General features: G+C 48.7%; 1 protein-coding gene across 2 annotated transcripts in view; it reads right to left on the reverse strand.

Moving 5' to 3' along the window:
* RYR1 (ryanodine receptor 1) overlaps window positions 1–21,857 on the reverse strand; it is a 113,022-nt gene that overhangs the window by 74,466 nt on the left and 16,699 nt on the right. For both annotated transcript variants that reach the window (XM_036876297.2, XM_036876290.2), the window contains exons 17-31: window positions 21,138–21,271; window positions 20,392–20,633; window positions 19,672–19,864; window positions 18,478–18,694; window positions 17,014–17,118; window positions 16,688–16,791; window positions 16,117–16,200; window positions 14,986–15,293; window positions 13,987–14,189; window positions 12,846–13,020; window positions 12,460–12,668; window positions 9,464–9,858; window positions 8,405–8,537; window positions 7,401–7,561; window positions 6,768–6,933 (exon numbers count right to left, since the gene is read on the reverse strand). In XM_036876297.2, the coding sequence (XP_036732192.2) occupies window positions 6,768–6,933; window positions 7,401–7,561; window positions 8,405–8,537; window positions 9,464–9,858; window positions 12,460–12,668; window positions 12,846–13,020; window positions 13,987–14,189; window positions 14,986–15,293; window positions 16,117–16,200; window positions 16,688–16,791; window positions 17,014–17,118; window positions 18,478–18,694; window positions 19,672–19,864; window positions 20,392–20,633; window positions 21,138–21,271 (2,829 nt within the window). The remainder of the gene's footprint in view (window positions 1–6,767; window positions 6,934–7,400; window positions 7,562–8,404; window positions 8,538–9,463; window positions 9,859–12,459; window positions 12,669–12,845; window positions 13,021–13,986; window positions 14,190–14,985; window positions 15,294–16,116; window positions 16,201–16,687; window positions 16,792–17,013; window positions 17,119–18,477; window positions 18,695–19,671; window positions 19,865–20,391; window positions 20,634–21,137; window positions 21,272–21,857) is intronic.

The following is a 21,857-nucleotide window of genomic DNA, read 5'->3' on the forward strand; positions in this document are numbered from 1 at the left end:
CTACATCTGCAAGAACTCAGCATCTCACGAAGGGGGTAAGATACAAAGCCGTGACCCAGCGGGACCCGAGCGCTCCTGCCACCCCAGCTCACCAGTGGGAGGACAGGAGTCAGTGGGAGGAGCGAGCAGGTCCCCACAGCCGGCTCCCCTGGGACAAAAGAAAAGCCAGTGCTTTTTGAAAGTCTTAAAGGGACAAGGGCTTAACAGCTGGACGGAATTGTCCCGGCACACTCAGCCCAGCAGGCTGGGAATCCTGAGGAACTTCAGGTGCCCTAACCCTCTGGGCAGCAACACAGCTTTGAAGCCCCTCACGGCAATAAGCAGCCTGCCGCAGTGGCAGAGGAGCCGGAGAGCGGCCCCGCCCACAGCATCTGCCCAGAGTCTCTTCCCAGTGCGCAGCTGCCCAGGCCAGACCCAGAGGCTGCCACTAGTGCGCAGCTGCCCAGCACAGATAGAGGAAGCCGGGGCAAGGCACAAGGGGGCGCCATTCTCGCAGGAGAGCACACCTGGTGCGCCTGCCACTCCCCGCAGGGCTCTGGGCTACCCCGAGGGCTGCCCCGCCCACAGCAGCTCAGGGGATTAACTCAGAGGCTGCTCCCGGTGTGCGGGTAACCGACACAGGCAGCGGAGAAGGGCAAGTCAACCAGCAAGTAGGAAGGGACTTTGGTCTCCCAACTGACACATGCGCCACCTGCCCAGACCACCTCTATCACCATGAAAAGGCAGAAGAATTTGGTATAGTCCAGAATCACCCAGACAACCCCCGAGAGAGGGCCTGGGGAGATAGATATAACCTATCTTCCTGAAAAAGAATTCAAAATAAAGGTCAAAACCATGCTGATGGAACTGCAGAGAAATATGCAAGAGGTAAGGGATGAAGTCAGGAGGGAGATTACAGAAATGAAACAATCTCTGGAAGGACTTAAGAGCAGACTGGATGAGGTGCAAGAGACTTAATGGAATAGAAACCAGAGAACAGGAATACAGAGAAGCTGAGGCAGAGAGAGATAAAAGGATGTCCAGGAATGAAAGAATATTAAGAGAACTGAGTGACCAATCCAAACGGAACAACATTCACATTATAGGGATACCAGAAGAAGAAGAGAGAAAAAGGGATAGAAAGTGTCTTTGAAGAAATAATTGCTGAAAACTTCCCCAAACTAGGGGAGGAAATAGTCTCTCAGACCATGGAAGCCCACAGATCTCCCAACACAAGGGACCCAAGGAGGACAACACCAAGACATATAATAATTAAAATGGCAAAGATCAAAGACAAAGACAGAGTACTAAAGGCAGCCAGAGAGAAAAAAGATCACCTACAAAGGAAAACCCATCAGGCTATCATCAGACTTCTGAACGGAAACCTTACAGGCCAGAAGAGAATGGCATGATATATATAATGCAATGGAACAGAAGGGCCTTGAACCAAGAATACTGAATCCAGCATGATTATCATTTAAATATGAAGGAGGGATTAAACAATTCCCAGACAAACAAAAGTTGTGGGAATTTGCCTCCCACAAACCACCTCTACAGGGTATTTTAAAGGGACTGCTCTAGATGGGAGCACTCCTAAGGCTAAATAGATGTCACCAGAGAAAATAAAATCAGCAAAGAAAGCAGACCAAACATATACTAACTAAAGGCAAAAAATAAAATCAACTATTCACAAAATCAGTCAAAGGAAAAACACAAAAGAGTACAGAATAAAACGCCTAACATACAAAGAATAGAGGAGGAGGAATAAGAAGGGAGAGAAATAAAGAATCATCAGACTGTGTTTATAATAGCTTAATAAGGAAGTTAAGTTACACAGTTAGATAGTAGAGAAGCTACCCTTGAACCTTTGGTAACCACGAATCTAAAGCCTGCAATGCCAATAAGTACATATCTTTCAATAATCACCCTAAATGTAAATGGACTGAATGCACCAATCAAAAGACACAGAGTAATAGAAAGGATAAAAAAGCAAGACCCATCTATATGCTGCTTACAAGAGACTCACCTCAAACCCAAAGACATGCACAGACTAAAAGTGAATGGATGGAAAAAGATATTTCAAGCAAACAACAGGGAGAAAAAGCAGATGTTTCAGTATTTGTATCAGACAAAATAGACTTCAAAACAAAGAAAGTAACAAGAGATAAAGAACATTACATAATGATAAAGGGCTCAGTCCAACAAGAGGATATAACCATTATAAATATATATGTACCCAATACAGGAGCACCAACATATGTGAAACAAATACTAACAGAATTAAAGGAGGAAATAGAATGCAACGCATTCGTTCTAGGAGATCAACACACCACTCACTCCAAAGGACAGATTCACCAGACAGAAAATAAGTAAGGACACAGAGGCACTGAACAACACACTAGAACAGATGAACCTAACAGACATCTACAGAACTCTACACACAAAAGCAGCAGGATACACATTCTTCTCAAGTGCACATGGAACATTTTCCAGAATAGACCTTATACTAGGCCACAAAAAGAGCCTCAGTAAATTAAAAAAGATAGAAATTCTACCAACCAACTTCTCAGACCACAATGGTATAAAACTAGAAATAAATTGTACAAAGAAAACAAAAAGGCTCACAAACACATGGAGGCTTAACAACATGCTCCTAAATAATCAATGGATCAATGACCAAATTAAAACAGAGATCAAGCAATATATGGAGACAAATGACAACAACAGCACAAAGCCCCAACTTCTGTGGAACGCAGCAAAGGCAGTTCTAAGAGGAAAGTATATAGCAATCCAGGCCTATTTAAAGAAGGAAGAACAATCCCAGATGAATAGTCTAAAGTCACAATTATTGAAACTGGAAAAAGAAGAACAAATGAGGCCCAAAGTCAGCAGAAGGAGGGACACAATAAAGATCAGAGAAGAAATAATTAAAATTGAGGAGAATAAAACAATAGAAAAAATCAGTGAAACCAAGAGCTGGTTCTTTGACAAAATAAACAAAATAGATAAGCCTCTAGCCAGACTTATTAAGAGAAAAAGAGAACCTACACACATCAACAGAATCAGAAATGAGAAAGGAAAAATCATGATGGACCCCACAGGAATACAAAGAATTATTAGAGAATACTATGAAAACCTATATGCTAACAAGCTGGAAAACCTAGAAGAAATGGACAACTTCCTAGAGAACTACAACCTTCCAAGACTGACCAAGGAAGAAACAGAAAATCTAAACAGACCAATTACCAGCAAGGAAATTGAATCGATAATCAAAAAACTACCCAAGGACAAAACCCCCAGGCCAGATGGATTCAGCACTAAATTTTATCAGACATATAGAGAAGACATAATACCCATTCTCCTTAAAGTTTTCCAAAAAATAGAAGAGGAGGGAATACTCCCAAACTCATTCTATGAAGTGAGTATCACTCTAATACCAAAACCAGGCAAAGACCCCACAAAAAAAGAAAACTACAGACCAATATACCTGATGAACACAGATGCAAAAATACTCTACAAAATATTAGCAAACAGAATTCAAAAATACATCAAAAGGATCATACACCATGACCAAGTGAGATTCATCTCAGGGATGCAAGGATGGCACAACATTCAAAAATCCGTCAACATCATCCACGACATCAACAAAACAAAGGACAGAAATCACATGATCATCTCCATAGATGCTGAAAAAGCATTCGACAAAATTCAACATCCATTCATGATAAAAACTCTCAACAAAATGGGTATAGAGGGCAAGTACCTCAACATAATGAAGGCCATATATGAGAAACCCACAGCCAACATCATACTTAACAGTGAGAAGCTGAAGGCTTTTCCTCTAAGATCGGGAAGCCCACTCTCCCCACTGTTATTCAACATAGTACTGGAGGTCCTAGCCATGGCAATCAGACAAAACAAAGAAATACGAGCCATCTAGATTGGTAAAGAAGAAGTCAAACTGTCACTATTTGAAGATGACATGATATTGTACATAAAGAACCCTAAAGAATTCACTCCAAAACTACTAGAACTAATATCTGAATTCAGCAAAGTTGCAGGATACAAAATTAATACACAGAAATCTGTTGATTTCCTATACACTAACGATGAACTAGCAGAAAGAGAAATCAGGAAAACAATTCCATTCACAATTGCATCAAAAAGAATAAAATACCTAGGAATAAACCTAACCAAGGAAGTGAAAACTACAAGACACTCTTAAGAGAAATTAAAGGGGACACTAACAAATGGAAACTCATCCCATGTTCTTGGCTAGGAAGAATTAATATTGTCAAAATGGCCATCCTGCCCAAAGCAACCTACAGATTCAATGCAATCCCTATCAAATTACCAACAGCATTCTTCAACAAACTGGAACAAATAGTTCAAAAATTCATATGGAACCACCTAAGACCCGGAATAGCCAAAGCAATCCTGAGAAGGAAGAACAAATGGGGGGGGGGCGTATCTTGCTCCCCAACTTCAAGCTCTACTACAAAGCCACAGTAATCAAGACAATTTGGTACCGGCACAAAAACAGAGCCACAGACCAGTGGAACAGAATAGAGACTCCAGATATTAACCCAAATATATATGGTCAGTTAACATACAATAAAGGTGCCATGGACATACAATGGGGAAATGACAGCCTCTTCAACAGTTAGTGTTGGCAAAACTGGACAGCTACATGTAAGAGAATGAAACTGGATCACTGTCTAACCCTATACACAAAAGTAAATTCGAAATGAATCAAAGGCCTGAATGTAAGTCATGATACCATAAAACTCATAGAAAAAAACATAGGCAAAAATCTCTTAGACATAAACATGAGCAACTTCTTCATGAACATACCTCCCCGGGCAAGGGAAACAAAAGCAAAAATGAACAAGTAGGACTATATCAAGCTGAAAAGCTTCTGTACAGCAAAGGACACCATCAATAGAACAAAAAGGTATCCTACAGTATGGGAGAATATATTCATAAATGACAGATCCGATAAAGGGTTGACATCCAAAATATATGAAGAGCTCACGCAGCTCAACAAACAAAAAGAAATAATCCAATTAAAAAATGGGCACAGGATCTGAACAGACACTTCTCCAAAGAATAAATTCAGATGACCAACAGACACATGAAAAGATGCTCCACATTGCTAAGCATCAGAGAAATGCAAATTAAAACCACAACGAGATATCACCTCACACCAGTAAGGATGGCCACCATCCAAAAGACAAACAACAACAAATGTTGGCGAGGTTGTGGAGAAAGGAGAACCCTCCTACACTGCTGGTGGGAATGTAAATTAGTTCAACCATTGTGGAAAGCAGTATGGAGGTTCCTCAAAATACTCAAAATAGAAATATCATTTGACCCAGGAATTCCACTCCTAGGAATTTATCCTAAGAATGCAGCAGCCCCGTTTGAAAAAGACATATGCACCCCTATTTTATCGCAGCACTATTTACAATAGCCAAGAAATGGAAGCAACCTAAGTGTCCATCAACAGATGAATGGATAAAGAAGATGTGGTACATATACACAATGGAATATTACTCAGCCATAAGAAGAAAACAAATCCTACCATTTGCATCAACATGAAGCTAGAGGGTATTATGTTCAGTGAAATAAGCCAGGCAGAGAAAGACAAGTATCAAATAACTTCACTCATCTGTGGAGTATAAGAACAAAGAAAAAACTGAAGGAGCAAAACAGCAGCAGACTTCCTGAACCCAAGAATGGACTAACAGTTACCAAAGGGAAGGGACTGGGGAGGATGGATGGGAAGGGAGGGATAAGGTGGGAAAAAGAGGGGCATTACTGTTAGCAGACATAATGTAGGGGGGAGCACAGGAGGGTTGTACAGAGAAGACAAGTAGTGCTTCTACAGCATCTTACTATGCTGATGGACAGTGACTGTAATGGGGTCTGGGAGGGGGACTTGGTGATGGGGCGAGTCTAGTAAACATAATGTTCCTCATGTAATTGTAGATTAATGATACCAAAATAAATAATAATAATAATAATAATGGTATTGTGGTTATCCTTTTTAAAAGAATCCTTATCTTTTAGGCATACGTTCTGAAAAAAATGAAACCACATGATATCTGGGACTGCCTTCAAAATCATACAGTGGGTGCAGAAGTGAAGGTAGGTTTAGGGGGTAAAGATGAAATGAGGTTGAACCATGAGTGGATCATAGTTGAAGTTGTGTAATGGAGTCATAGAGGTTCATTATGGTATTCCGGTTTTGTATGGTTTTAAAATTTTCCATTTAAAATACATTTTTATAAAATTGTTAGATGAATAATGTTTGCATAGGAAGATAAGTATGCGATAAAGACAGGAGTAGTAAAACATGGATGGTAGATTGTTGATAGTGGGTATATAGGCATCTACTCTTTGATTTCTGTGATGTTGTTGTACATTTAAAATATTTTATAGTAAAATACTGGAAAGGAAGAGCCCATCTTTGGACCCTGGCCCATCCTGGGGTGTTCCCTGGTGGGTCAAAAGGTGGTGACTGGTGTCACCTGGCCCAAAAGGGGATACAGACCTCTTGCCAAGGTCAAGGCTGTGCTCTGTCTCCTTTCTGGGTGTCAGTTCAATGGATGGTTCGACTAGGCAGTCAGTCCCCAATGGAACTCCCAGTTCTGGCCTGTCCTAAGGACAGACTAGGAGCTGTTTTTATCCTGTCTCTCTGTGCCCTCAGAGGGTGTCTGAGAGGGCTGTCCCAGGATGCTGGCACATGAAGATACTATTGCTAAGTTATTGAGGGCTGGGCTCACCTGGAAAAAGGTGTTGCTCTCTTTGCCATTGGCAGTAAAGGTCATCAGGCCAGTGGCCAAGTCCACCAGGCAGCCAATGACAAGGTCCGTGTGGCTGATCCGGCCCTGCTGCCCGGGGCTCACAAAGTCCCCACCCCACACTATGTAGCAGTTGCTGCACTTCAGGCTGGAAGAAACAAGGAGTGGTCAGTGCATGGCTTCTCAGCCGAGGTGCTTGGGACCCCAGACATCCCCTCCCTGAGCTCCCAGAATGCCATGACCTCAGAGCCCCTTCCCCAAACACCCACCAGCTGCAGACCTGAGCGCCAAAACCCCTCTCCCCAGACCCAGAGCACCGCCGAGCTAGAATTCTTGAAAGCTATTGGAAGGTTCTGGAAAGAGAAGAGGGAAAGCGAGCAGGAGGAGAGAAGAGAGAAAGGAGGTAACATAGCTAGGGAGGGTGAGATGGGAAAAGAAAAACGCAGGAAAGAGGAACTAGAAAAAGAAGAGGAAAAAAATAGAGCAGGAGCCACTGGAGGAAAATAAATGAAAAGAGAAGAGGAAAAGGGGGACGAGGATGAAACCCCCTGAGCCAGGTGCCCAGCACTGGCCCCCCACCTCCCTCAGGCCCCGCCCTGTTCCCCTGCCCAGCACCTGCTGTGGACATTGCCTTGTTCATCCCCCATGGTCACTGTCACCGTCCGGACCTTGCTGAGATCAAAGTTCATGTCGTGCTGATGGTAGTCAGGGGTGACCCAGCCCACCCACACGCAGCTCGGCTCCTGGCCAGCGAAGACCCGCACAGAGTAATAGTACTGAAGAGGCAAAGGGGGCCAAGGGTCAGTCAGGAAGACATGGGAAGAGGGCTTCCCTGGCATTCTAAGTTGTTTCTGGGTTCTCAGTGTCCTCTGGAAGTTCAACAAGTTGCTGGATTTCAGACCCTGGGTCTATGTCTGTCTGCTTCTGCATCCACTGATTTATTTCTAGATTCAGGAACCCTTTGGGACTATATTGTGATACCCTCAAATTTGGGCTACTCCCCAGGTTAAAGCAAAGTTATAAATAAATAGTAGCTAACAAATAGCAGACAAATAAATTCACTTAATCCTTATAGTCACCATTACATGGGCGCAAATTTTATCCCCATTGTACTGATGGGAAAATCTTCTGTATCGCTTCCACAGAAGAGAAGGCATGGAGTGGTGAAATGACTTACCAAGTGGCATCCAGGCAGCCCATAATACTAATCACTAGCCTGTTTGTTTCAGAAAATACCCCAGATTTGGAGTATTCCAAAACTATATTGGGGTAATTGCAAATTTTGGTTCCCAGGAATATACTAGAATAGCTATTAAATTTGGAGGTGTTGAGTTTATATGGGTGAACCCAAATATTGGAGTCCTGAGTCTCTATACTGGCTTATACCTTGGATTTTGGGATCTCTGGGAGTTACATCACTGTGCTTTATAGATTTACCATGTTCCCTGCAATTGTTTGGCCCCTAGCTATATAGATTTAGGGGTTCAAAGGATTAAATCAGTGTGTGCCATATTTTGTGGTCTCCAGTGTCTATTTGGGTGTCCCCACGTAAAGGCAGTTACTGGAGATTGCAGCATGACATGTGGAAATCTGGGGGGTCCCCAGCTGAGGGTGCCCACCGTGGTGGTATTGAGTATGATCTCAGGGTCATCACGGTTGTCTGCGGGCACCACTTCTCGCGGGAGTCGGGGCAGTGTGGGGGTGGCTGGTGGTTGAGTCATCATGGCAGCCTTCTTGGCCTTGAATAAGAACCTGCGGTGGGAGGACAGGCTTCCGTGAGAACCAGCTCTCGAGCCCAGCCCTCCAGCCCTTCCCCCCACAACACTCGTGATCCCCACATCCATCCTAACTACACCCCATTTCTAATACCCAAGACCCCATCTCTGGAGGGGTGAAATTCCCAACTGCTGAACATAATCCATCTGGAGGTGCTCTACGCATGCTGATGCAGGGCACACACATTTAAAAGTGCCTCTGGGAACATGAAGACACCCTTTGGGAGATACGGTGGGCCCCCAAGTCAGCATTTCTCATAGGAGTGCCAAAGGCATCTGGGAAAGGACAGTTCATTGCGTGGCACTGTTCCGTGCACTGAAGGCATGTAGAATCCTGGGAGCCCCCCAGCAGTTCCCCCAAAACTGTGAGAACTCAAACTTTCTATCATTTCCAAACATCCCGCAAAACACAAAGAACTACAGCTCATTGAAAAGCCATTGTAGGGGAGAAGCAGATGCAGTTTCAATTCAAGTTTAACGCCTTTGAGAGTCTCCCTTGAAGTTACTTTTTTGGGGGCACCTTGGAGACACAGAAATGATCCCAATTTAGAAGAGCACTGTTGTTGACTGGGATACCTTGGGGTACAGTCAACTATCCCAAGATACTGAGGTCTCCATTAGCATCCATCAGCAATGAATCCTTTGGGTCCCACCATGTACCCCAAGGATAGTAGAATTCTCTAGATAGTTTGGCACCCCAATTTTACCTTCTCAGGGAAATTAGAGCATGCCAGGGAAAGAATGTGGTTCACTTGAGACGTGATAGGGTTCCTCAATGTTCTGCCTCCACTTAGTATTTATGGGGTCACTTTGGAATACAATGGGGTTTCTCCAGCTCCTGAGATTGCCTAACTGGTGTCCCAGGAGAGACCCCAAACGACCCTGGCCCCACCCCTGACTCACCCTCGCCTCTTGCTCTTCTCTGTGGTAGCATCCTTCTCGTTCTCCACCCTGACGGGCGCGGCCTCCACCCCAGCCTGCGCGGTGCCCCCGGGCGCCCCCTCCCTGGCAGTTCCCTCTTTGCTGCCCTCAGCATCGCCCCAGTGCCCAGCCGAGCGACGCAGGTTTTCATAGTCAGGGTCGGGTTCTGCTGCCCGGGCCTCATCCTCCGCAGGCGGCTGCAGGCCAGGGGATGCCAGGGGGGTGGCCCCTGCGGTGCAGCGGAAGTGCTGGTGGAACTGGACTGGAAGGCTCAGCCGGAGGAAGAGCATCTCCACTAGGCTGTTCTGGGAACCCCAGGTGCGGTGGGTCAGGCGCAGGCAGGGGGGCGTGTCCACAGTGCCATCCACACGGGCCACCTGGGGGTGGGCGACCACTGAGTCAGGCGGCCGGCCAGGCCCTGTGTGCATCCTGAACATAGTTACAGCCACCACGAGGCTTCAGAGTCCTGTGTGAGAATTAGCCACAAAGACTCACTCTGAGCAGATGAGCTCCCGGTGGGAAACACAGCTTGGCCATGGGGTCTGTGCAGCCCTCTGTCAACTTTTGTCTGGCACCTTGTGCAGTGGTGTCCTAGCCAGACACCAGATCCGTGTGGGGAGCTCTTAAAACCTGCCTATGCACAGGCTTCACTCCAGACCAAACCATTCACCCATCCATCCATTCCACAAACATTTCCCGAGCACCTACTGCACGCCAGGCTCTGTTCTAAGTGTTGGGAACACTTCGGTGAGCAGAACAAAGGCTCTGCCCTCTTCGTCTCTAGGGGAGACTTCCTGGGGAAAGCAGCCCAGAATGGTCAGGTTTTGTAAAGGCTCCCCAGGTGAATTTTTGTGGAAATACAGCACTCAGAAAAGTGTGCATGTCATAAGTGCACAACACAATGAGTTTTTAGAGCCACCACATCTGTGCACCCAGCACCTAGACAGATAAACAGGATGTGACCAAGCCCCCGAGAGTCCCCTCTGTGCCCATTAGTCACTACCCTCCCAAGGGCAGTGAGGGGTCTGGTGAAGCAAATGCATGGACCTAGCTAAATAAGGAGCCAGTGTACTCCAAAGACCAACCCTCACAAGTCTTGAGATTCCATAAATACCTGGAGTGGTGATGCCCCTCCTCAAGGACCAGTTACCGAGATGGACCTCTATGCTCCCACCAGCCAATGAATTCACCCCAAAACTGTGTGGCCAAGGGTCCCTGTTCCCAGACTGTCTACAGTCTCTTATAAATCCTGTTTTGCCTCTACTCTTGGACAGCAATCTACTGTGATTTGGGCGCAAAGTAACTAAACATCACAGTCGTTCTTCACAGCAAAACCCTCCTGATTTAACACACCATAGATTAGCTCTGCCCCTTGAAAGCATGCTCCAAATGGTGTCCCACAGTATGTGATCTTTTGTGTCCGACTTCTTTCACTCAGCATTATGTCTGTGAGATTCGTCCACGTGGTTGTGCGCAGGTTACTCTATTTATTTCTCGGCTCTCTGGCCTTCTGTTCTCTGGGTTGAGGACATCATCGGGCAATGGCCATGATTGGTAGGTTCACATCAGTTCCACCAGCCTCTCCCACCCCCCGCACCTCTTTGTTCTTTCTGCCTCCACTGTTGCCACCCAAAAATGCACTGTCGATAGGGACCTTTCCAAAATTCAAATCTACACTGGACATTTCCCTGTTTAAAATCTATTTTTTCCTTGCCTTAACATGCCTCTCCACAAATTGCTTATTCATGACAGAGAGAAAAATGGTAACTTTATGGTGCTGAAACCTGGCAAATTCTCCTTAACCAACAAGTGAAAGTTAACATAATTAGTAATTAGACATGGCAACGTTCCATGCCTCCTGATACCCTGCATTAAGCAGGACACATCACTGCCGCAGTATTCCTGCCAAGTATGTGTAACCTGAACCTAGTCATCACAGACAAACCCAAATTGAGGTGTATTCTGCAAAACAGCTCATCTATGCTCTTCAAAAATGTCAGTGTCGTTAAAGAGAAAGTCTCAGGAACATTCTACATTAAAGACTAAAGAGATGTAACAATGACATGTAATCTGTAATCCTGGACAGAAAAGGAAAAAGAGACATTATTGCCACAGTCAACCAAGGTTGGATATGGACTGTGAATTAGGTTAGTGGTTAGTATATATTGATGTTAAATGTCCTGATTTTCATTAACTGCATTGTCTGTAAGGGCATAGTCTGTTCTGCAGAAACACACATTGAAATATTTAGGGATTAAGAGGCATGATGTCTCCAACTTACTCAAATGATTCCGAAAAGAGAGAGAGAGATTATGTGATGGGACATGAACAATGCCATGGATGGGAAAACTGAGGCTCAGGAGGGGACAGTCACATGCCCAAAGTTGCACAGCAGGTAAGATGCCAATTCCAGGTCTGTGTGATTGAAACTATCAGCTGAAGCTCAGCCATGTGGATAGAAGTCAAGCTCTTCCCAGCCTGAGAAAAGGACTGTTACTTTGGTCAATGTGGGCTTTTTATGGTCAGAGTCTGACCCTAAACTCAAACCTTGAGAAAGAAAAGACACTAGAGTCTAAAAATTAGGATACTCAGATTAATGAAGAGCTACTTAACAACAAACAATCCAGAAACAATAACAAAAAAACCCCATAGATAATGATTAGTAAGGAAGATGCCAAAATGTACCCCAGGATTTATATTTCTTTAAATCTTGTTGTAGAATCAGATGATTATAAGGACTGGAAGTTTCCATTGGGTTCACTTTATCCAGCTCCTCTTTTCTCTCCTCCCCACTTTTATAGGCGAGGCAGCTGGGGCTCAGAAAGACTATGTTCCCTAGGTCATACCCCCCAAAGCAGCCCTGGGAATCCTCACACCCCCTCTGTGTGGTTTGTGGGCTAACATGGAAGGAAAGGAGAAAAAGGAGGGAGTTGTGGGAAGGCAGGCATGGAAGTGGATCAAAGGGGGTCGATCCTCACCTCGTAGTGGGGGTGCTCCAGGGGCACAGCCTCAAACTGGGGAAGACTTTTGCTGAACCAGGTGGTGACTGGGCGCTGCATGTTGATGGCAAATGGCTCAAAGCCTTCCTGGAGGCCACAGATGGCAAAGAATCGCAGGGAGCTCACGTCCTGGCCCAGGTTCAGGTGACCCACCTGGCCGGGTCCCAAGCTGCAGACGGGCAGGAAGCCTGGTGGGAGGGGATGGGTGGGCAGGGGTGAGGATAGGTGGGCAGCGCAAGAGCAACTGTTGGGGGAAAGGTACTGTGGAAGGCAGGAACGGAAGGCGGGAAGCTGGTGGCAGGGCACAGTGTAGGGTCAGGTGAGATGGGAGAAAACCAGAAAGAGGCCATGAGGCCAGCCCTCACCATCCCCAGTCTCAATTTCCCGGAAGGCTGTTTCAGAGCCTGAATCAGACATGAGGACCTCGCCATTGAGGGTGAAGATAATAGTGTTCTCTGTGAGGTCGATCATGCAGCCTACGACATCGCCCGACTGCCAGGGCCGCCCAAATGGCTCACTGCCCAAGTGCCAGCGCTGGCCCTGTGGGGAAGCAAGGGAAAGATTTGGTGTGGGAGAGACACACAGAGAAGTGGAGACATGCAGAAGTGAGGAGAGACATGTAAAGATACACATGCAAGGCATCAGGGCCAGGGCATGTGGGACAGATGACAGATCACCCCCACAGTGTCCCTCTCCTCACATTCCAGGGTCCTTGGAATGTAAGGGATAGTCTTTCCTGCTTCCCCTTCCCACGGATCTCTGCCATCTCATCCCTTCTGCCTGGGTTGTCTGTTGTTTCCGTGGCTGGGCTGGGGTTATGCAGGCCACCAAAGTGGTAGTGGGGGAGCAGTGGCAGCAGTGAACAGAGGGATGGGTAGGAAGAACGAACTTATCAGTATCCCCCATACAGACCCACATACACCCATATGCTCCCAGAATGGGTATAATGGATAAACGGATATAATGAGATGGAGGGTGTATGGCTGAATTGAAGAATGAATAAAACGAAAGCTGAGTCTACATGGGTTGACACAAGGAAGGAAGAAAGTATAGACAGATAGATGGATGGACAAATGGATGGGTGAATAAACAGATGAACTGATGGATGCATGCATTAAATTATCGGATAGATGAATGGATAGGTAAATGAAATCACAAACTGATTAGACAAATGGCTGACCTAACAAATAAATGAGTAAGGAGATGGAAAAGTGGATGGTTAAGTGATTATCTGGACAGATGAGTAGATGGATCAATAGCTGGATTTGTGGATGGATGAATGAACAGATAGATGGCTGGATAGACGGATGATGGATGGATATGTGCATGGACAGAGAGAGGGAAGGATGGATGGATGGATGGACGGACGGATGGACAGATGGAGGAGTGGTAACATAGATGCAGGTCTGAGTAGACAGTGAGGCACGGATAGAGGCAGAGCTGGAGTGTATGAGCTGTGGGGGAGACCACAGGGCCTGGCAGAGTAGAGCCCAGGGAGGTACCCACGCGGTGCCCATTGAAGATATAGGCCAGCTCATCGGCTCCCAGCTCCACGTCAGGCCGCAGCTCCGGCCTCGCCCAGCCTACTCGCATCTCACCCGTGGTGACAGCCTCGAACTCAAAGTACCAGCGGCCGCTCTGCACCGCATAGGATTTCTCTGCCCGGAAGATGCGCACCCGGTCCCAACGAGACTGACTCTCCACCTGACCTACAAATGGGGCCAGGCAGAGTCAGAGGCTGAGTGCAGAGTGGATCTCAAGACACTGGAAGGTTTGCTGGGAGAGACCAGGGAAGCTAAGTGCCTTGGGAGCTGGGGGAAGAGGGACAATTTATTGGTATTAGAGAAGAGTTGGTGTGTCAGAGAGAGGTAGGAGGGGCCTACTGGGGAGGTCCCCCACACCCTTTAGCAGTCAGAGTTCTCAAAGAAGAGACACTGACAGAAACATTGGGAGAAAGTCGGGTCAGTCACAGTCATGGTCTAAGGTTAAGGGTCAGGATTAAGGTCAATGTTTAGAATCAAGGGTTGAGAACAGGATCCAGGAAAGAAGGTCAGAGTCAGGTTCAGGGAGGGGATAAAATGGGTTGGAGGAGAGAAATTGAAGGATGGGGACCACAGCCAGAGTTGGACTGGCTTTGGGAGTCAGTGGCTGGTCAGGGGTCAGGTCAGAGGTAGGGATAAGGGGCTCTCTGAGTTCTTGGATGTGTGGCCCCATGTTGTAGCTAAAGTCCAGAGGTTAGGGGTTAGGGGTCATAGCTGGGGATCAGAAGCTAGAGTCAGGGGTCAGGGTTAGTGCTCTCTGGGCTCCTGGTCTGGCAACTTAGTGTTGTAGCCACAGCCCAGGTAGGGGGGTCAAGTCAGTAATCAAGATTGGGTTCAGGGTCAGGGTCAGAGTAAGGTCAGGGTGGGGGGGAGGGGACAGTGTCATAGATGTAGCCCATTCAGGCTGAGTCAGGTGAGAGACCAGGGGTCAAGGGCAGGGTTGGGGCCTGAGGTCAGCACTCACTGGGCTCCTGGTCCGGCGGCTCGATGTTGTAGCCATAGCCCAGCAGAGTGCGCACGGCCTGGCAGAGGCTGTCCCGGTTGCTGCGCTTGGTGGCCTCATCCAGCAGGCGGTAGGGCACGAGGCGAGGGTTTCGGCGTGCTGGGATGTCCTGCACGGCACTGTAGCTCCAGCCCTGGGCCACACGGTCTCGAGCCCACACGTTGTGGCCGTTTTCCGCCAGCCTGTCCACCAGCGTCATCTGCGCTGGCGTCAGCCGCACATGGCTCAGGTCCAGTGGCGCCGGCTTGTACCCATTGCTCATCATGTACCTGCGGGTGTGGCAGGGCTTGGTGAGATGAGACCCTCACCTCCACTTCTGGGCTCTGTGCCATGGGACACCTGACTTCTGACCCTTGTTCCCAGGATCCTGTGACCTTAGCTCTGAGTCTCAGAATTTTGACCTTTGATCTCTGACTTAAGGGTTCTATGACTCCCTTGAATAAGCTTTGAGACACCTGACCTCTAACCCCAGGATCCTGTGACCCTAGCGAGGACTTTGACTTCACCGACCTCTGGCTTCTTTCTGTAACCCCTTCATGGTGATTGTGGGAGTCTGATCTCTGTCCTTCGAACTCTCTGACCTCTCACCTCTGAGGTTTCTGACCTCTGACCCCAAGCCCTATCATGCCACACTCCTGGCTTTAAAGTCCTTGACCTCGGAACGCTGGCCACTATCCCCAGTTACCTCTGATATTTCACTTATAATTTTAGAATCCCTTACCTACAACTCCAACATCTTACCTCTTTCCATTGACCCTTTGCCTCTAATCTAGAGGTATTAACTCTGCTGTCTCATTTTCCCTGACTCTGCATCCAGACTCACTGTCTCTCTCTCTCTCTCTCTCTCTCTCTCTCTCTCTCTCTCTCTCTCTCTCTCTGGAACTCCTAATTCCACAATCCTGACACCTCCCCAGGACACTCACTCCAGAGCGCCACCCCTGTCCCCAGTCCTATGGCCTTCACCCTAACAGGTGTCCCCTTCATCTCTGACCTCAACCTCCCCACAAGTCCTGTCGACAGCCCAGCTCTCACTGTGCCATCCCCAGCCCCCTACTCTGTTCCCCAGAGGGGACCCAGGCCACCCACGCTCACGTCTTAGGGAGTTTTGTCTTCTTCAGGTTGTCCTCTGCTTTCTCGTCAGCCATGCCCACATGGCAGCCCAGTGCCAGCAAAGTCCTGGGGTCGGGGGTGGGGGGTAGAAGGGACAGGGTCACCCCACACAGCTTCCCCACCCTGGCTTCACCCCCCTAGCCCGGGCTGCCCTCCTGCCCGGGCCCCTTCAGCTCTGTCTCTGGGCCCCCAGCTCTCTCCCTTCCTCTGGCCTTCTGAGTGTCTTTGTCCCCATTGCCCTGTGTGTGTCCCCATCTCTCTGTGCCTTGGTGTCTGTGTCTATGCCTCTTGTCTTTCCCTGTTTCTTTGTCCCTATATATCTTTGTGCCCATCTTTTCCTGCCTGCTTCCTTCCCTGTCTCTTTCTGCGTCTTTCTTTCACTTTCTGCGCATCTTTATGCCTCTGTCTGCAGTCAGTCTCTGTCTCATGATCCTTGTCTCCCTCTCTCTCTCCATCTCTCTGCTTCCCTCCCTGTCTCAGTCTGTCTCCCTCTCTGGTTTCTCCTTGCCCCCTCCCCACCAGCATTCACTCCTGGGCCCTGTAGCCTCCTCACTTGAGCGTCTCCCCTGACATTTGCAGGTTGTAATTCCTCTCGGGCTCTGGTAGGCTGTGGAAGTTCACAAGACATGGGTGCAGTCTCTTATTGTCATCCCGAACCTGAAGAAACGCCAGAGTCAACTCCTCGGTTCCCCTTCCTCCCCCAGCACTCCCAGACTGTGACCCCTGACCTCCCACCCTAGGTTCTGCCACCAAAACCCAAGGACTCCCTGGGATCCTAAAGTCCCTTCCCTCCCGACAGGCCCCTCCCCACTAGTGAGCCATTTTCACTCCCCGACAGCAAGTCTAGCCTGACTCCCTCGTGCTGCAGGCAGCCCTCACCGGGCCATAGGTCCAGCCCTGCTCGATGCGAGTCAGTGCCCAGAGTTCATGGATGTTCTCCGCCAGCTTCTCTCGAATACGCTCCAGATGGGGAGGCAGGACAATCTGGGAGCAGGGGATGTTTGTGAGGCCCCTGGGTGCCCTCCAGCCTGCTCCGTGACCCCTCTTCCCTGAACAATACGAGCCCTGGACAGTTCCCCCGGCTCACTCTTTTCACCTCTTCTGCTGTTCCCAGTCCTTCTCCTTATCACCCTGCCCTGACTCCAGGGTACGCAGCCAGCTGAATTAGGACTTAGCATCATCAGAATGAAAGAATATCTGGGACTAGGACTATCTCCCCTTGTGGCATGAGGACTGGGAGCTCCTTGGCGCTGCCTGTCTCCACCGTTTTCCCAGCCCTGCTCAGCCCAGAGCCAGGCCCAGAGGAGATGCTGGGGAAATGTTTGCTCAATGGACGGATTAGTCTCCTCCCTTTTCTATACAATGAGGATTGGAACAATACTTAACTCACTATTCTTATCTCATAAGGGTTCAGTAGAATCATTTACATAAGCCACTAAATGTTATATAAATTATATAGATGCCTGGCACATAGTAGGTGCCTAATAAAGATTTAGATGGTTGGTGTTCTGCAGGCAAGAAACAATGACGGTTTGGACCAGGGAGGGCCATGGGCAGGAAAGGAGTGGGTGGGAGGGATGTCCAGGAGGCCAGGTGGACAGCCATGAGGCTGATGGGCTGGGGGCCGGGGGAGGGAGACATCCAGAAGGAGACCCAGGGCTCTGTCTACTCACAGGGCAATGGGCCTTACTTCACCCCTGAAATAATGTTACTACCACCACTAACAGTAACTGTATTGAGTACTTAGTATTTCCTCAGGACCATGTGAAGCACTCCACATATATTAACTCCTCTAACCTCACAATAATGCTACAAGGTAGGTTTGTCCTCACAGATGAGGAAACTGAGGCACAGGGAGGTGAAGCCAAATGCCCGTGGTGACACACTGAACACCAAACCGTTGCAGTCAGGCTCCTAAACACAAAATATCCTCTCTGATAGGGATAAGCTTGAGGGGAGGAAGGGGAGTTGAGGTTGGGATAAGAGGAGCAGAGAGGCCTAGTGCAGAAGAGATGCCCAGCAGATTGTGGCAGATTAGATCACAGGCTCTGGAATCCCCACCTGGGTTCAAAGCAGCTCTGTGACTTGTGACTTGCACAGGTTGCTTAACCTCTCTGGGCCTTGCTTTCCTCAACTGTCAATCAGGGCCATCACAGTCCTTTCTTTAGGGGGCCTGTAGTGAGAACTCTCTGAAACTGAGATTCTGCCTTGAGAGGGTTCTTTGCCTCCACGTTGCCTCATTTTCCCCATCTGTTAAACAACAAGGTTCTCCGCTTTCAGGCAGCCTCCCTGACTCTTAAGAGAGGCTGCCTCACCAGAAGATCCCTACAGGGCTGGCAGTACCTGCACAGTGTCCACGGGGCAGGGTACAAAGTCAGTGTGTGAGAGGCAGCGGCTGGGGCCCACCAGGTGGGGTCCCCGGGGCCCTTCCCGCCGATACTCCTTGATGGGCTCCAGATGGAGTCGCTCTCGAGGGAGCACAGCCTCATGGCACGGGGCATAGCCAGGTGGAGGGAGGAACTTGAATTCACCATGGCGGCCACCAAGGAGGAACCGCACCCTAGATGGGAGAGCGGCATCACTGCTGGGGCACCTTACGGGGAGATCAGTGCTGGGGGGAGGGGCTAAGGAATCTGTGCTCCTGGGATCAATGGGAGGTCTGGGGAGACCTGAGGTCACTGGGGGTCATAGTGTCTTAGAGGTCACTTAGGGGTCAGAAAGGATCTAAGGTCAAAAGAATGTCTGAGGGCAATGAGAATCATTGGCAAATCCTGAAAGTGGAAAGTATGGGGTCATTGGAGAGTTAACACAAGGTCATGGAAAGGTCCTTTGGAGGGGACCCTGGGTCAACAGAGCAATTGGAAATATTGGAAGGTTTGGGGGAGACCAACAAAAAAGTCATTTGGAAGCCACTGAGAGTCTGGTGTAACTATGAGGTAACCATAATCACCCCTGAGTGGTGATTTAGAAGTCCTCCACAGAGCACAGGGTCATTAGGAAAAGACTGAGTTTTTGAGGGGTCTCTGAAATAACGGGTCACTGAGGGGTCACTGGGAGACTATGGAGCAATTGGGAGACCACTGGGAGATGTTAGGGTTATGGGGAAGCATGGAGTCATGGGAAGAGTCCGAGATCACTGTGGGGGGTCCCTGGGAGGGATGGGGGTCATTAGATCATTGTCAGATTCTGGAGTCATTTGGAGGTCACTGGAATGGCATAGAGTCATTCAGAGAGTCTGAGGTCATTTGGGAGGCAACCAGGAGTATCTGGAGTTATTAGAAGGTCTGAAATTTAGGGGACACTTGGCGGTCACTGGAAGGACATGGGGTTGGGGAGAAGATGGGGTTATTGGGAGGACACTGAAAGTGTGCAGGATTGTGGAGCAGTCATGGACCTTCACGCGGGGATCTGGCCAGTCAGTTCTGAGGGTAGGCTGCTGGATCTTGGCCTCACAGCAGGCCACGGGGTGATTAGAAGGGCTGCTTAGGGACAGTCCCAGGTCTGGGGACTGGGAAGGGGGCAGGGGCAAGTCCTCACTTGACACCAGCTGAGAAGCTGACGACAGGGAAGAAGAGCCCATTAAGGTTGAAGGCCTCAAAGACGCCCTGCACAGGACAGCCATTGATGCGGAAGGAGATGGATGGCACGCTGAGGTCCAGGCAGCAGCTGACCACATCCTCAGGAGCCAGAAGGTGCTGCCCTGGGGAAGTCACCAGGCGTGCCACATGTCCTGCACCAAGGTCACCAGGAAGGGGTCAGAAGTCAGAAGGCCCAGAGACCACTTGTCTCAAGAGCCAAGAGGCAAACATTAAAGGGGTTCAGATTCTGGGAGCCCTAAGGTCAAGTGTTCCCAGGGAGGGTCCTGTAGCTCTGAAGGGTGATAGTAAAAGTTCCCCTTAGTTTAGGATCCTAAGAGCTTTAGAGTCATAAGCTAAAGCCCTCCTGGAGTTAGGATTCTGGAACCTTTGGGATCAGAAGTCAAAGATCAGAGGTCATAATAACTGGGTAGTTTCCTGACATTTCTAGGGTCAGAAATCATACATCATCTGGGGTCAGCATTCTAGAGGCTATGAGGAAATGAGTTAGGGCCAAGATTCTGGAAGGTTTAAGGTTAGGGTCAAGGCAAATGAGTTATGGGTTGAGAGCTGGCCTGTTCTGGGGGGTCGGGATCCCAAGAACCCCAAGGTGTGTGGTGAGCATCTTGGAAACTCTAGGGTCAATGGTCAGGATGAGGGTCCCCTGAAAGGATCCAGATACCTGTCCAGAGATGCAGTCCGTCAAAGCCGTAGGAATAGAGGTCATCGCCGACCCCGTTGCCGCCCCAGCCCTCGCCGCCCCCAGGGTAGGGGCTGTAGCCCTCGGTGAGGGCCCAGCCCACGCGCAGGTGGGTGGCCTGAGCTGTCAGGAACGGAGTCACCTCATCCACCATCACCTCAAAGTACCATTTGCTGTACTGCGTGGAGCCCTCTGCCCTGCCCACAAAGATGTTGGGGCGGGTGCTGCAGAGAGATGGAACAGGAGTGGGTGAGGGAGAGATGGAGAGCAGAGCCAGCTTGTGGGGGGATGGGGAGGGAGAAAGAGAAAGATATACACACAGGACGGAAAGGAAGTGACATGGCAACAGAGAGATGCAGAGACAGAAAGCAGAGACAGAGAGACATCAAAAGACAGGGAAGAGAGAGAGAGGAGACAGAGTAAAAGAAATGGAGGAGAAATAGAAACAGAGACAGAAAGATGAAGACAAAAGAGCAAACAGAGAAAGGAGAGAGAAAGAGACAGGCAGAAAAGGGGCAGGGAGAGGGGACAAGAGGAGTGGGGGCCAGGGGTGAGCTAGGGGCAGAGCGGACACCTGTGAGGAGCAGGAGGTTAGTCCTGGGGCGGCACAGGTGGAGGAAGGGACATCCACCTGTGTGTGGAGCCTCTGAGTCAGGACGAGCGGGGTGAGCTGCTGAGTTCTGGGGTCAGGGTGAAGTCAGGCTGAGGTTTTGGGGTTAGGGGCCAACCTGGTGACATAGTTGATGAGGTTTGTTTGCAGCAGAAGCTCACGCCCAGGGAGCAAGTTCTCAGTAATGAGATCTTGGTTGGAGCGTACGGCCACGCCATTACACACACACAGGGAACACAGCACATCCAGCACCTGGAGGTCAAGGTCAGAGGTCAAGGTGGGAGGGCACCAGGGCCAGAGTCTATGGAAGGCCCAGGGTGGGAAGCCAGGAGCAAAGGATGATGTGTGAGGACAGGAGATGGAGATTTTTACTGAGAGAAGGTGGGAGTTCAGGGGTCACAGAGAAAAGTCAAGAGTCAGAAAGGTCAGGTGAGAGGCTGGGGTCATATAAGTTGGGCTAAGTTATCGACAGTGTAAGAGGGGAGACTGGAGTAAGAGGTGAGAGGCCAGAGGGAAGAGGAAAGGATGGCTCAGTGAGAGAGCACAGGGAACAAGATGAGAGTTTAAATCAGCAGGGGTCGCACACTTGCGCCTTCAGGGGCTGCGTGGACAATGTAAATACATGAAATGGTAGATATAATGTGGTGGGAACCAGCAGGACCTGGGGCAAACTGTATATGCAGCCCACCTGAAGACTACAAAATCAGAAATTTTAAAAATGTATATGTCATCATGCGTGATCAAAACTGAAAGTTTCTGTGATATGACTGCCCTTGCACTGTTCACCATGTAAGAATTTATTCACTATGTAAGAACTTGTTCGTTATGCTTCAGAAGA

The sequence above is a fragment of the Manis pentadactyla genome, chromosome 15 (assembly GCF_030020395.1).
Source record: "Manis pentadactyla isolate mManPen7 chromosome 15, mManPen7.hap1, whole genome shotgun sequence".
In the NCBI taxonomy this organism is placed as follows: domain Eukaryota; kingdom Metazoa; phylum Chordata; class Mammalia; order Pholidota; family Manidae; genus Manis; species Manis pentadactyla.